The sequence below is a fragment of the Apteryx mantelli genome, chromosome 2, assembly GCF_036417845.1.
Source record: "Apteryx mantelli isolate bAptMan1 chromosome 2, bAptMan1.hap1, whole genome shotgun sequence".
NCBI classification, from domain to species: domain Eukaryota; kingdom Metazoa; phylum Chordata; class Aves; order Apterygiformes; family Apterygidae; genus Apteryx; species Apteryx mantelli.
Window position 1 is genome coordinate 144,573,298 of NC_089979.1, and position 16,305 is coordinate 144,589,602.

At 36.8% G+C, this 16,305-nt stretch overlaps 1 protein-coding gene across 7 annotated transcripts in view; it reads right to left on the reverse strand.

The window, feature by feature from the left end:
• The window catches only part of CDK14 (cyclin dependent kinase 14), a 338,379-nt gene that overhangs the window by 268,678 nt on the left and 53,396 nt on the right, over positions 1 to 16,305 (reverse strand). Inside the window, exon 1 of one of the 7 annotated variants that reach the window (XM_013941578.2) lies at positions 9,554 to 9,653. The exons of 4 other annotated variants lie outside the window; for them this stretch is intronic. In XM_013941578.2, the coding sequence (XP_013797032.1) occupies positions 9,554 to 9,556 (3 nt within the window). In that variant the 5' untranslated portion in view covers positions 9,557 to 9,653. Of the gene's footprint in view, positions 1 to 7,354; positions 7,461 to 8,864; positions 9,002 to 9,553; positions 9,654 to 16,305 lie in introns of those variants that run through there. 2 more of the 7 variants (XM_013941575.2, XM_013941580.2) reach the window with 2 other exon arrangements.

Consider the following 16,305-nt stretch of genomic DNA (forward strand, 5'->3'; position numbering starts at 1 on the left):
TATCAGTGTGGGTCATCTTCCAGCGACCAACATCAGTCAAAGACTCCTCGGCAACCAGCAGGACAGTGGAGAAAAGTGTCTGCGTATAAACAGTCTCCCATGAAATTGTGACAGGTGGTTTCTGAATTCTTTTACTTAGTTACCCATTTGTATCTGTTGTCTATCCTCCTCTGTAACCATATGAACAGCATTTAAAAATAAGGATTAAAAAATATTTTCAACCCCTTTCCCATATCAACCTCCTGCTCCAACAGATGGCTACATGTGCCAATGCAAGTTTATACAGTTTTCCTCACATAAATGCACTATTAGTAGCTTTGTATTAACCTTATATTAAGTCTTTCTGAGCTTACAGGTTTGTATTTTTATTCTGTCCTCCAACACTCCCCTCTGAGCATGAAGTAATCGAAGATACATCCAAAAATGAAGTAAGTCTTTCCACTACCACATCCTAATGTGAGAAATCTTGAGAGAAATAACAGCAAAATGTATATTTCTGATAAATTCTGAGGCTGTGTCAGTAAGATTTTTAGGGAAATATATGGTAAACAACTCAATGACTTGAAAACTTGGTTTTACCTAGTTCCTTTAGGCTCCTTTGCCTATCCTAGCAAGCTTCTTGATTCTGCTATAGCCACCATCAAGTGCTCACATACCAAAACAGAAACCAGAATTCTTCTTCTACAAGCAGGGACCATAACAAAAACTACTGCTTTGGTCAGAATTGGTTATGTAATGCCAACTGATAGTGTAAGAGTAAAGCCCAAATACTCAATTAAATTCTTCTATCTGGTGAGTCTGAAGTATAATGAGATACAATGAGACATGAACGTAATTTATAATTAGTAATTAATCAGAGAGCTCATTTCAGACTGAGAAATCAGACCAAGATGGTTTAAGAACCCAAGACCACTCTACATATATAAGATGAAGAGCAGTTTTTCTTATAAAAGAGGGAGGGGACATGTTACATTACACAATAATCTTTGCAAAATATATGTATTTGCAGATGTAATGGTTTTCCAACCAGTTTTTGTTAGCTGTGACAGCAAACTTCATTGCACTAAGGCAGTATGCTATATAGTCCACTACAAATCAATGGGAGTCTCACGTATTTTCACCAGACCCTAAAAAAGTGCCTCCCAAAAAATAAGTCAAGACTAGAATGGCAAATCAGTTTGGTTCTTCTTTCTTCATTCAGACCAATTCCTTTATAAAAATTTTTTATTTACTTACTATCTTCACCTAAAGCTAGAGGAAGAACTAGGTAATGAGTTATTTCATTCAACTAGTGCATTTCAAAGCTGCATTCTGGCTCCAAGAAAGAAATCTCTCCTGCTCCTACATGCTTCATCCCTGAGGTCAGCAACCTTACAGCTTGAGAAATGCAGCTTCCAAGGCAGAAGAGTATCACAAGAGAAGATAAGCTCTCCGAGCCATTCCAGATCTGGTCCCTGACATATTAGCTTCTGAGCAACTGAATTTGACAAGGTATTCTTGATCAAATCAGCACAGTGTAAAGGTAAAGACAGAAAAAGAGTGAAAACTTTGTCATTATTGCCCAGTCTGAGTACTCTTCAGAGATCTGAGTAACCTGTATTCCAACTTAGTCTCCTAGAAATCTCAGTAACAACCATCCGCAACCCTTCTGCCAATGTTTTCCTTTTATGAAAGTCTGAGCTCAAATGAGGATGACAAGTCCAGCTTCACAAACAATTAAATGAAGAGAGTCCTCATCTGTATTTGGATCTCATATACACCTTTTGTTTTTTTTATCTTGTTTTTTTCTTCAGTTAAATTACTTGGATACAGAATTCTACAAAGGTTGAATGAAAAGCCTTAAAGGAATTTTCCAGCAGATTTTTTGCAGATTTGTCAAACTTGCAGTAGCACATGAGTTTCAAAGCAAAAAGGTGTAAAAAAACAATAAAACTGGCCTCTCAGTATATAATATGCTACACTGGAAAATGGCAGAAATCCCTGCAAACTTACTGTGTCCCATAACTATGGATTCTGTCGGGGGCTGCAATAAAAATTGTAGTTATTCAAAATAAAAGGAACGCTATAGCTTATCTTTTATGGTAAAGATGTATCAAACTTAAAAGGGAGAGTTTCAAAATGACAGTGAGAAAAGCTCACCATTAGCAAGGACAACTGTAATTTTGTAAGACGAATTCTCTGAATGGCATAGAGATAATGTTCAGTCTTCAAAAAACTAGGTATTTCAACAGAAAAGTTACTATCACTGCTGCAACTTTGATGTGTTCATGGGAAAACATGTCCTGCAGTAGATTTATGACTTTGTTCAAATCAGTTCTAAGGAAAAATCTGCAACACTACAAAACAAGTGAGCCTTCTGGAGCTGGTGGCAATCTGGGCCTTCAAAGCTGTGAGTTCATTTTGAATGAGTTCCTACTTTCAACAAGCAAGCAGTTCCAAGAACCAAACTGATCAAAAAACATGTCTAAAGTTAAAACATCAGTAAGAAGTCTGAGTCCTCCATCCTTTCACTACATTAAGTTTCTGATGAAAATATTTCACAAAACTGAGACTGACTGCAGATATTTTGTATGCCTTTTCCTGCAAGGCTATGCCCCTACCAGCAGTATAATTGCATTTTGTAATTATAATCTGCTGGGTATCTGAACTACTTTGCCAAATACAAGGAATTCCTCACCAACTTGAAAGTTCTGAGTGATGGTTCAACTGCTTCCCCAGGCAGCAGCAAGACCTGCCATCCCCCTGCCCCAGCATTAAGCTGTAGAACTTTCCAAGACATGTCTTATTTATAACATTAAAATGACATTTCCATACCCAGCATTCATCAACAGAACATACTTGTTCATTAAAGAAAAAAAATTACAAGCAAGTCTGGACAAGCCATAATTTTTTCTTTGCACTTTACACAAAGATTTAATAGACTGGGACAGCCCATATTAAAACATACTAAGCCAGCAGGATAAAAAGTATCAGAAATTAATTAAATGAGGCTGAGCTTTCACAATACATAAACAGGCATTATGCGTATTTCTACTGGTTTTGTTCACTTACTGCTCAATTGGCAACATTTGGTACTTTCCCCTTTAGGTAAGTTGTATAAAGTTTAATACAATTATAAACATCCTACAGGGCAGAATTGAAATGTAACTAACATGAAATCCTACCAGATTTCTAGGACAGAATGATACAGAATGGTTCAAAAGCTTCCTGATCTGATATTTGTTACTAGCTTAGGTTACTGGATATTTCTATAAAACCTAGCTTAACTTTATCACAATTTTTTTTCAGTCAGAAGCTGCAGTGGATCTCATAGCCACTAGGATAAGACAGCAAGTTCTACCGTAGCATGAAGTTAGCCAAATTCGATTCATAAATTCTAAATCTTTGCAAGACAAACAAAAAAACCCCATAATTTTCACATCGTTTCTAACTAGTGCACCATCACGGAGAAAACCAACTAAGAAGTAAAAACGCCTGCTTCTGCATCCTCTATAGGCCAATCCAGAATTGATACAAGAACTACAGAGAAAATCCATCTATACAAAAACACGATAAACAAAAGAATAAGATCACAATACTACTTCAGGGCACTAGCAATAGAGGAAAAAGCCCAACAGTTTTTTTTTATAGAGTCAAAATGCTCTGTTTGTGCTGTTGATACAAAAATCTTATAATACAAAACCATCCTCTGAATTCAAGACCCACCAGCAACATTAGTTAAATTATTTTTTCACTACTTGTTTTTTTCTAAATCGCTAAATGCAGAAGTATACCTATGCTTTTATTAGGGAGTAGCATGGAAAGTGTCAATGAAAAATATGCCATGCTTGAAAGAGATGCACATGACCAGTAATTTTGACAGTACATAATAAAAACCTCAAAAACAAGTAATCACAGAAAGGTATTTACTGAACTATACCAAAACACAGAAGTCATGTATGTGAAGGAAGCATGTCATGATAGACAGAGCTGCCGCTGTAAGGGAGAAGCTGTTCTGACATTAATGTTGTGAGAGCAGGGAAAAGAAAGTCCTCAAGAATCTATTACTTAACCAACCAGCTCTCCATTCATGTACCGTCCTGTCACTGAATCAAAAGAAAAACCTATTGAAGATGTCGAAAGCTGCAGTCTAGACCTACCTAAGGAAACTCAAGCTCACAAAACAGAACATTTAACCTTTGCTTCTCGATTTAAGAACAGCAACTAAGTTTTCTTTTAGTTCAGAAATAGTCTTTGGAGCACCGGTATCACAGTGTTTCCATTGTTTCAATTTATATTTGCTAGAATACTCTCCTTCATTTCAGTATGTTTTGTAAGACATAATTATCATTGTAAGAGTACCTGAAACATTTAGGAGGAGATGTACTTGGTGGAAATTCTAATGCTAGTAATATCAAACCAAATTCACAAAGCAGACGTAGGTCTGCCTGACGGCTAAGTATTCTTGCCTTGCAAAGACTTCCTCAAGCGGCAATAAGCCCAACAGTCGGATCACTTTGCAGCTCCTGCCTTCTTTAAGGGGGCACCCCAGCTCCCACATCATACTAGAGCTGACACTACGCTAGTGTCCGGCAGCCTCACCTGACCGGGGTCACCATTCTCCTAAGGTCTCTCCCCAGCAAATTCCTCCTGACCACCCAGGTCAACCCATGACAGCGCAGCAGAAGCTACGCCATGCAAAAAGCGCAGTGCTAGCTGGCACCGTGCAACGGCTTTCCTTAAAGAACAAAATAATCTCTTACCTAACGACAGCTGGATTCCCGCTGGAGCTTTGTGACTCATTCTGGCAATGTCCAAGCCAACTACAAGTTGTGATTGACTACGGATATTTCTGCTGCAGTGTAATCACAAATCCTTTTAATAGTACTATCAATTTTCTAGTCTACAGGGTCTCTCAGAGAAACAAGAACTGCCTGCCAGAGAGAAAATACCTATTTGTGTGGGAAGTAACTGGCAGGTCAACTTTTTAAATAGCCCATCCAAGCTTACAGCTCTAGAAAAAAAACAAGCATTAAAACCTAGTGGGTTTGTTTCATTTTGTTTTAAGATTTACCCAGACAAACAGATGGAAAGAATGGTCATCTAACTAACTCTTTTTATGACTTTTAAGCCTCCCAAAGGCTGGCTAACCTCCTGTGCAGCAAGATACAACTTTAACTATTTTAAGTTTTCTCAGCTCTAACTTTTTGAAGTTCTTCCTATCCGGAATCAGAGACATCAAGGAGAATCTCACAAACATTCATTCCTAGGGTAAATTCTTATCCCCTTCTGTGACAAAAGCCAGCCTCATTACAAAACTGATCTACATATTGAAGATCATAATCTTTATAGAGGATTCAGCTAACTAACTGCCTATTAAACAACATATTTCTTACATTTCCCAACTGCGTTCTTAACTTTTGGCCAAGTTTTCCACGTTATATTTAATTTTCCCTAATTAATTTGGAATCTGTGTTTAATTATCTATAGCATAAGAAATAATATTAAATTTTATCCCTAGAAAAAGTTCCAAAGCGTTATTGATTTCTTAAACAAATAAAATGGGAAGACACTGAATACAGTAATAACACAATGAACAAGCTGGTTGTTTTACACTTGGGGAGAAAAAACACTAAGAAAGCTGGCAGAAGTGACAACTCTCACATATATATGTAAATGAAAAAATATCACCAGGAAATACACTACTTTAAAATTTGCTTTAAAAGTCTCATGTGTGTACTTGTTTCTGGACTTTCATTCCTCATACAAAGCAAAAGCAAACACAAATGGTTGGATTACTTCTGTGTTTTAAACAATGACAAATGTATTGAAGGTTTGCAATGTATTAAGAATAGGTACAACAGTATAAGCAAAGGAAATCCTCCACTAAAAACAGCTTGCAGCTGAAGTAAGTATTGTAATAGAAACAGTTGAGGCTATCCTTGATTAAAAAAAAAAAAAAGAAAAGAAAAAAGAAACTCCACTTTCTGAGACAAAACTATACAAATTACGTTTGTATACAGTATGAAGCAGCCTACTTCATGTAACTTACATTGCAGTACAGTGTCATGCAATTAGAAAAGAATATACATTTTTTAAAAATAAGTAGCTCCAATAAAATAATAATAAAATTTTCAGAAAATAGTTGAGATAGGACTGAATTTTCCCCCTTTAATGGTATTCAATGACTAAGAAAAAAACTCAGCTGGCAAGTGCAGAAAAAAACAAATATAAATTGCTGTCAACCTAATTGCTTGATCCCCCATTGATATACAACTAATTTCTTCTTGGATTATAATTCATATATTGCATAAAATATAAACATGCTCTCCTACAGTTAAAAACCTCTGCTTTTACCCTTATCTAGTAATAGCAAAAACCATATTTCATTACAATTACTACCACAGCTGGTTTCCTTTAAATGCTAGAACATATGCTGAAATAGATTTTTTTTTCTTCAATTCTACTAGATTTATGTTGAGATGAATCTATGACTTGACATACAACCAAAATGCACTGTCAGTTAGACCATCAAAAATATTTCACATTATTTCATACAATAGTCATATTTTAATCTATCTTGTACAACTGTAACTGCTGCTTTTTTCTTGCTCTCTTTTCATGAACATGCTGCTGCGCTAAGCTTTCATATATGTTGAAATATTCCACTAAGATCTAAAATGCTACCAACACACTTCTGTACAAGCATTCAAGAATGACAACTTGAAATGATTACCTCACTAATTTTTTTTAAAATAAAGACAACATGTAAGAGAAATAAAATAATCACAGAGGTTAATAAAGAAAATATTCTGACCTCCATCACAGAACATGTATTTCATAAAGGATCATTTTAATTTTATCTTCCTACAGCAAGAGAATATGTAACTGATAAAGATATTTATTCAGATCTAGCAAGATGCACAGACTTGTTAGCAGAGATGAAAAAGTGGCTGATCATGTCCTTCACTCACTCATCCCAGAGGGCATTCAGCCAAGCATATATCGGAAAAATTGCTCATAGTACCCTCTTCATACAATAAAAAATAAGGCTGCTCGAGAAAGAAATACAACGCTGTAACCAGAAAAAACATTTCTTTTAAGCCTTCCCCTACCTTTTCACTGATATTTACACACCGAAGGCAGTGTTTTCGGGCAGTCTCGCAAGACTGGAAGCCGCGAAGTCTCATGTGGCATTCCCAGCTAACCACCACCTTCATCTGCCTGGATTTTAAGCATTCCAGAGAAAACCCACCCTGATGTGCACAGAATGAATCCTGCTCAAGTTGGAAGCATGTGATAACTACGGTTCAGGTTTAAACAGGAAACCCCAGCACTTAATTAATCTCAGACATTTAAAAAAGCCCCATCTTACCGTTTTGCTGTTGCCTTGATCAGGTTAGATTCACCTGCAACTGTTTGACATGTCTCTAGCAATAGTGTTTGCAGTCAGGCCGGGCTCATTCAGCAACTGAATTCACAACATCTTTCTGCACTAGCAAGCTGAAATGGTACGGCTGTACTACAGCTAAGAAAGGGGGAAATCTAAAGCAGAAAACAAAGAAATCCCTAAAGACAGGATAATCCCAGTGGAGTGGAATATAAAAGGTACAGATGAGCACCAAGGGTACAACATTTCTCTGTCTAAATTTCACCAGCAATACCACGCTCTTTCTAAAAAGATATATATATATTTTCTTAAATATATGATGGACTTGCCTGTGGAGTTCCCAGAAAGGCAGACTATCCAGGCTCTGCAGCAGCATTGCAGCCAAAGTAACCATGCATATGCTATCTAGGCAATTTACAGCAGTCTTTTTGAAAAGATATTGATTTACAGTGTAGCACTGCCTCAACAGAATACAGAACTGCAGCCAAAATAGCTAATGGTGATTTCATAGGAATTAAGGAAAAAAAAACCCAACATTCAAAAGGATGCAACTAATCATTCCCAATTCAATTACATCCCAGTCCTGAAGGAAACCAGTAAGTTTTCGAGTGACAAATGATACTAAAACAATAATCTAAGGGCATCTGGAAATAAGCACGATGAATGCCATTGTCCAACTGTATAAAAACAATAGACATAAAAAAAATTTTAAAACGTATTGAGCCAAAATATGAATTATGAAGTTAATTCTAGCACTGTAGCAATGAAACATAGTTATTCAATTTATGAACATACAAAATACACAAAGCTGCGAGAAAGGGACAGACACCTGCTCTTTGCTGGGAAGCCATCACTGAGCCCAAGCTCGGTTGGGAGCAGTACAAGGGAAAAGAGAGCAGCAGAAGCAAACCCACAACCAGGGCTTCTCCAAAAGGGAGGTGGCAAATCTTCTCTATCTCCTACTCCTACAGCAACCCCTGCTGGCTTGCGCTTTAGACGGCTCCCAACTTCCCAGAAACCTGCCTGGCTAAAGGCAGCGCTGGACAGACTATGCTAGGGAAGGGAATGGCCATATAATGTATAAGCAAAACCCTAAGAAGAGAAAAAAATAGCTCAACTTAAATGACAACCTCAACAGAGAAATACCTTCTGCTTCACCCAAAACCCAGTGCAAAAACCCAGCACCAAATAACAGTACTTTTGCAAGGCTATGAGGTGCTGCAATGGAAGCAAAACATAGCCCTGGCCTACACCCTGGGCAACTCCAATGCCCCAAGTCACAAGAACATCAGAAATGCACTCTTCAGCAGATCCCGCTTTGAAGGCAGCACGACATGCTTGAACTGCAGCCATTTGCTTGTGCTCCACCACAGTCACCAGGACTTAAACACATCCTTAAATACATGTTGATTCAAGGGCTACAGCTGAATCTAGCATCAATGGCATCAGTGACCAAAAAAAAACAAAAACAAAAACAAAAACAAAAAACCACAACCTTGAATGGCATCAGTAAACTCCATAAGATGGTCCCAAAATGAAGTAGATCTTCAGAAGTTGTTTTTTCCCCTCATCTATTTGCCAGTCTTAGTCACAGGGGCACACTCCTCAAGACTATTCAGTTTCTTAGCTTAGTTTTCCTTGTAAGCAGATAAAGGTTTCACTTTTCCTGAAAAAAGAAAAGTTCCTCTATTTAGGCAAAGCTTTTCTTCTCAGATGTCTCTAATGTTGGGGGCTCAAGGAAAACATGCAAAAGGGTTTCAGGTTGAAACGACAAGAAAAATACATTTAAATGTTTACGTTTCTTTTCCTCATTCTGTCTACCTCAAATTGGTCTGAGGATGAGGAAAAACAGACAGACCCTCAGGTAAGAAAATAGCTAGTGAGTGATCACCCGCAGAGACCAAGATGTACCAAAAGACATACACCACATTAAGGAAAGAGTGGTGGACAGCACACAGAAAAAGGGAACACAGAAGGCAAAAGGAACTTGAGAATGCAAGTGAGAGAAATAGGGAACTGTGTTCCCAAAGCAAGCAAGGAGCTGGGAGTGAAGACAAGGAGACAGAGAGAAAGTCAGTCAATCTATGAAGTAATGGGAGCTAACTCGAAGAAGCCAACCTCCCATATTTTAAAGTGAATTATTTTTATTGCATTCATAATTCTGCATTTATTGTATTTCCCTACCATAAACGTTGAGTAGGTAGAAAGAAAGGGATCTGAAAAGCAGATTTCACTGGCATGGCAAAAGTCTTCCGTTTGCCTGTTATAGACCCAGCATTTGTCTCAAGCAGTCTGAAGACTGGTTTCAGTGAAACCAAGGATATCTGTATTATGTTGACAACTCCCTTCCTCCTTACTCTTCTTATCACCTTCCTTCCCCTGTGTTAGCCCCATCCCCATCCCACTCCCACCCCCATTTGCTGACTGTGGTTGAACACAGCTTGGCTGCAAGACAACTGCATGCTTTGCTGCTGCCCGTAGTACCGCAAATGGGATTCGAGAAGTCTAGACTGCAGGCAGAGGCAGGCTAGAATTACAACAGGAATTAGTGAGCTGCGCTGTTTGGATCACAGAGAGCCCCCTACATCATGGGGCTGGTTTGTTTTCCAAGGGGCGGCAGGAGAGTGATTGAACTATAAAATGCTTCAATATAATAAAAATAAAAATAAAGGTCAAATACCTATGCGTTTATGTTTTAAAATTCTGCATGGAAGCCAGCTGCAAGTACAAGCTTCACATTATCAGTACTATAAGTCATGCCACCGCTTTCATGCCCATTTTGGGCAGACTCCAAAATGCTCTGAGGCACTTGAGAACAATTTCTCATATATAAAGAGGCATCTTTTGAGCTTTTCAAGATAATAGATATACAGTCATTTGCAAATTACTATACTTAAAACAGGCTGATTGCACAGTGTCACAGCTCTGACGGTCAATTAACTAAACATGAAATCCATCATTATTAATACTATATAGTGAAAAGAATGTCAGTAGTTACTTTGTGCTCTGTGTAGTCATACTACATACTGTTCAAATATAACTTATAAATAATGTTCTATTTCCATTAGTCTATGCTAAATCATCTAAGATAAAGGAGGGGAAAGAGGAAGCAAGGGGAAAAAAAGGCTAAGTGTTCCCTCCTTTCCAAGAAGTAATAACCACATGCAGTAATTTGTACAAGTACCATATGGACAAGAGCCCATTTCCTCCTCATGGAAGAAACTGTATGAGTAAGGAAAGCCACTACCCAATACATACCTTTTAATTTTGATAACTGAAGACCAAACTTATAGGAAAGAAATAAATACACTTCATAGTTGGGATGTTATTCACTTGTGAAAGTGATTTGGACATCTAGCCATTTAATAAGCCACTACTAATATTTCATCATAATTGATTTAACAAGATGTTTAACAAGTTGTATTTAGAAACACAGAACTGGAAGGGACAACACCTCTCCAAGTCCAGTTCCCTGCTATCACAGGCAATCACAGAATATGATCCCCGTCCTGTGCTGATCAATTTGTTTTCCTTTTGAAGATAAAGTAAATAGAGTACTTGAGACACAGCCTAAAAACAAAACAAAACAAACAACCCCCCCCAAAAAAAACAGCAGAGACAAAAGTGTGCTGAATGCAAAGAAAATCAGTTTTAGCTTAAGATGGCAAGTGAAGCAGTAAATAATATGTTTCACAATGGAATGTGTGACAAGTCACTCTGAGTGCAACATGCTGTTAAACTTATTTCACAATACCAATATTTAAACTATACCAACTGCATTATTTGTTATGGTGGAACTTCATTTAAAAAGTCACTGTCCAAAATGAAATGCAATGTAATGCTTAGTGTCAAGTATCTTTGCAACTTTTAACTACAAAAAGATATTCTATGTTTTGATGAATTGATTCCAAATATATTCTGCATTACATAAAATGTTTAAAGTACAAGTTCAAAAGGAACAACAACAGGGAGAATATTGAGTAAAGGTTTTACACATCTATAAAAAAATACTTTAAGTCAGTCCAGATAGATTTTCAACTCAGTGAAAGCATTCTTTACACATAAAAGATTCATCCAATGACTTTGGACAATCACACTCTTTTTGTGCAATAGGAAAACCTAACTCCAATGCTCCTAGCAAATTCACATCTTCCTGTGAATACTAACAATAACACAGTTACAGTGAGTTTGTTTTGTGGTTTATTTCTTATTGCCATTGCTGTATTTCTTGCTATGCTGGCAAAGACCTCATATAAACAAAATAATCTAGACTAAGAAAAACACATTGGTACAATGGTACCTACACAATTTGGATTTGGTCTTTTAATTTGATTTAGGATTTCCTCTTAGAGAAGCTGATCATTATTTTCCAATCATAACTTTTTTTTTAGCTCTTTGTTAAAAGCTATTATATAAGTACTATTTTCAAGAATTCTGTTAGCCTCAATCATTATCCGGAAGTACTTAAAGAAAAGAAAATCAGACCTGTAGTGTGATCAGTAACTGGATAAACCCTGCTTTTCCCAGCCATGCCTCTCTCATACCTGTAAAAAGAGTCTATTACACACACATACAATTCTATCTCAGCTAGTATTCATGCCGTTATAATATATTAAAATGACACTGTAAAAAGTACATATCTGGAAAGAGGATGGAGCCTATACCAAGTGTCAGGTAAAATAATCTGCGATCTTGTTTCCCTAAATTCCTCATCACCAACTGAAAGACAGCAAGGGAAAGCAGAGTCAGTCATCTTCAGCATCATACAGTTATGTATGCTGTCAATGGCAGCAACATTTCACTATAGAAATGGAGGTATCTTAGCAATACATAAAGAAGATTCAGGCCAAAAAAAATGCATCAGAGTTCATAAGAATTATGATATACCTACATATACATACACACAACCTCACTTTCTGGTTTAACATCTTAATGCAACTAATATGTCGAATACAAAGCACCACAACCTGGACTCTTTCAGACAAAAACATTTCAATCCACACCTAGGTCAATGTTTTTTTCAGAAACACCACAAAGAACTGAAACAGTGCAAAACTCAAATGTATGTGCTCTGTCTAGAAGATGACAACGATTAGTAAGATGGCTTAATGGAGCAGCTTTAATTAGACTAACCCATCTCCTTAGACATACAGTTCCTAAAACCACATAGCTGACAATTCTCACATTTGCCACACAAATTCTACTTAATCAGGAAAGGGCAGTAATATTTCTATTACATAAATGTTAAGAAAGAATACTAGAGAGACAGTTTGCAAAGTTTTTTTCTTTAGGGAGAGTTATAAAAAATTAACAATAGCTTTTTAACACCTACCAGTACAATCTCCAGGGAAGAACCCCTGAAAATGTTTCATTTTCGCATTACATCTATTCTTATAGCAGATCTCATGCAGGGACTTAACGTACTGATATCCCATTTCAAAGTCATCCATAGCATTATAGCTAGGAGAAGAAAGCTTTCTATAAATGAATTAAAACTTAACACAAAAAGACGAGATCACCTTCATTGCTTTCTCAAGTTTAAATACGTCACACACTGAAATTCTACTCTTTTGAAAGCATTGAATTTTAGCTTCCCTTCTTTTTCTCTTTTTGAAGTATTCACATGAAAGGCTTTGTTTTCTCATACCATCTGATGTCTTTCTATATAGTAATGAAAAAAAAATCTCAGATCTTACAACTAAAAAAAGTCTATGCACAAAATGTAAGCTACTGCAGTTAAAAAAATATAAAGCCAAATTAATCTCCACATATCTGTGAGGAGGATAAGAATCTAGAATATGCAGCATGTTTACAGTATCCACTTCGCAAATCTGCCTCTCTTTTAATATCCTTCCTTATGTGCTGATCCTTTGAACCAATTTCAGTCCCTAAAGCTTTCGATATCTGCTGAGTTTGCCAAAAAATTCAAATGGTGAACCCATGTTATGAGAACTGCAGAGAAACAATCTTTAGATGGGAATAGCTGTTGACTCAATTCTTGAACTGGAATTAAATTACTAACATACAAGTGAATGACTTCAGTTCCAAAGAACTGTTCAGCTGCCTCTATCCCTCCTCTATAGGCTTCATTAACCCAGATGATCTAACTTGGATTTTTCAGGTGAGGGACTCACTGAGGATCATGGACAAAGATCATGCAGTCTATGAACTCAAGTTCCACAGGCTAAGACTTCCTGCAGACAGGTTAGAAGCTATATGGAAATAAACATCCTACCACTTGCTAGCCTTGAGCCAATCTAGACTATTAAGAGATGAAACTTTGAAGGCACCTCCAATCTGATACGACATGGTCAGCTACCTCAGGCTTCATAAATTAAGTTCAGAAAATGAACTAAAACTTTTGAGATCTTCTTCTGTAGTCTCTAAAATATACACAGAAACTACTTTGTAGGATGTCAGAAAGCTTGAGAATGCATCCTTGGATTGTCTTGACACCCAAAATTTAATCTAATTTGAAATTCAGTTTATCCTGTATTTACTCACTAAAGGCAATGATGAGTGTTGAGGTGAATACAACTGCTCCATTCAGTAAGGACAACTCATTTAATACTGAAGAAGGTGGAATGCTTATCTCCACAAGAGTAAGTGAGGACTGTGTTAAAAAAAAAAGCTGAAAAAGCATTGACCTAGAAAACAAGTTAGAAATAGATCTTCTTTCACTGTCATTCACAATGAGAGGGAACTGAGAAAGTCACATTCTTACCTTCATTCTCTCATGTGGGACCTCGAAGTGCCACAGAGAAGTGAACTCAGATATTTACACGACTGCACGTTTACATAGGGTTTACCTGCATGTATCTCCAATGGAATCCATGCAAAACAATTTCCCTAAATTCTGACCCTCTTCAAATTTGGCATCCAGATACTGAACCTGAAAATGGCAGGGGGAGGGGGAGATGAGTAGAAGACATTCTTCTCTAGACAGTTACTATAACAAAGCATCTGATAGATTCTGTAACAAAAACTGATCCCACAATTGAAAGCCCACAACAGTGACATTTAATCCTAGACCTGGTCTTAAGGTGTGAGATAATTCTAGCAATTATTCCAGGCTTCTCACAAGCTTATTCCCCTTTAACAGGTCAATAACCTGTTCATATACTTACTCTTCACAATGTTCAACTTTGAATTATGATAACAATTGGCAGGAGAAGAAACAACCCAGGAGACATGGCACACTCTGCGGGAAGTACCATTGACAGATATCTAGATTCTGCTTTTTGTCACAGAAAGTTATTGGGAAAAAAATTACAGTATAAAAACATGTTTGTTAGAGCAATCTATAGAAAATGAACCCACAAACTCACGATGTGAAAGAACAGATTACTGCCTCCATTGCTGCCTCAGGTGCCCTAGTGGATTCAATATACATGGTACTTATCAGCCTCTACAGCTGTCTTAGTCATTATTATTACTATCTTAGTCATTATTATTACTATCTTAGTCATTATTATTACGGGGACAGTAACAGACAACAAACATTCATGTCTTGCTAGTAATAAAGGGAATGAGTTACACTGAGCTAGTATAGACTATGCATTCATATATAATGTACCATAGTAAGGTGAACAAATCAATCCCAAACTTTCTTTTGGTCCTGTTAAATGGAGGCTCAGTTCTCAGCTTTCCCTCTGGAGATGCTATGTTCTTTCAGCAATCTGAACATGCCATCACTGTTTTGTTTTTTTTATAGAATGAGTATAAAGCCTTAATTTAAAGAAAAGCTTTGAGTTTGTTTTAATATTAACATAATTGAAAGAGATGTGAGAGGAATATATATAATGATAATCATACAAGATCAGAAAAAAAGTTCATCTAGCCTGTTTCTGAAAGCAACCAAGTTGTTGCAGAATAAGGGTATACCGAGGATGATCCTTCCTCATGTACGTCCTTCCAGCAACATTGGTTTACTTCCAAACTCAAAAGATTAAATCCAGACCTTCTTTCACATCTTTGTCTAATCCACTTTTGAACTCATTTACATTTTGATCTCCATGTGGCAGAGTTTCACAACCATGCGCACTGTTCTGAATTACTCCTCCTCTTAAAAACAAACAAAAAAGAGCTCTGATTATTTCTCACTAGGTAGGAACTACAGAGCAGCTAAAGAAATGGTGCACAATTATTCCTCTTCACCAGCATAAGTTCAGCTCATGATCTTACAAGTTACTGTCTCATCCTCCCTCAACCTTCTGCTTTACACTCTAACAGGTAGTCATATTCTAATTACTCTCAGCTCAAATGGAAGCTATGCTGCACTTCTAACTGATTATTTTTGTATTGTCCCTCTATGTCATCTTCTGAATCTTTTTTGTTAAATGATGACTAACATTTGATGTGGTATTTACATAAGCTGGATTTCTGCAATAGCACAATGATGGCTTTGATTTTATTCTACATTTCATTACTATGAATTCCTGAAGGTCTATTTATTTTTTAAACCGCTGCTGAACACTGAGCTGATACCTTCAAACTATTATCCACTGGCCTCATGATTCTTTTCCTGAATAACACAGATACATTTAGACTCAATATTACACATGAATAGCTGGACTTATATTCTTCATAAGCATCAATTTGTAAATATCAGCATGGAAAGTATTACTGTTTTATCATCTACATAGTCTATACCATAAAATCCTTTGGCAACTTTTTGCAGTTCAACTAAACAATAGTTTTGCAACATTTGAGAACTTTCCATCCCTTCTCCATGTCACAGTCTTCTGCCTGGAGGCTTAGTTGCCATTCCCCCCTAAGTCTCAAAAATGGATATTTTATCAGTTCTGTAAGAAACACATGACAGATCTGACAAACATACAAATGTCATGCAAATTACAATGCCTGGCAAGTCTGATGAAAAACAGAAGGTTAGATGGTGGTGTGCATGGAGATTAAAGGAGCTGCTGACAAAACAT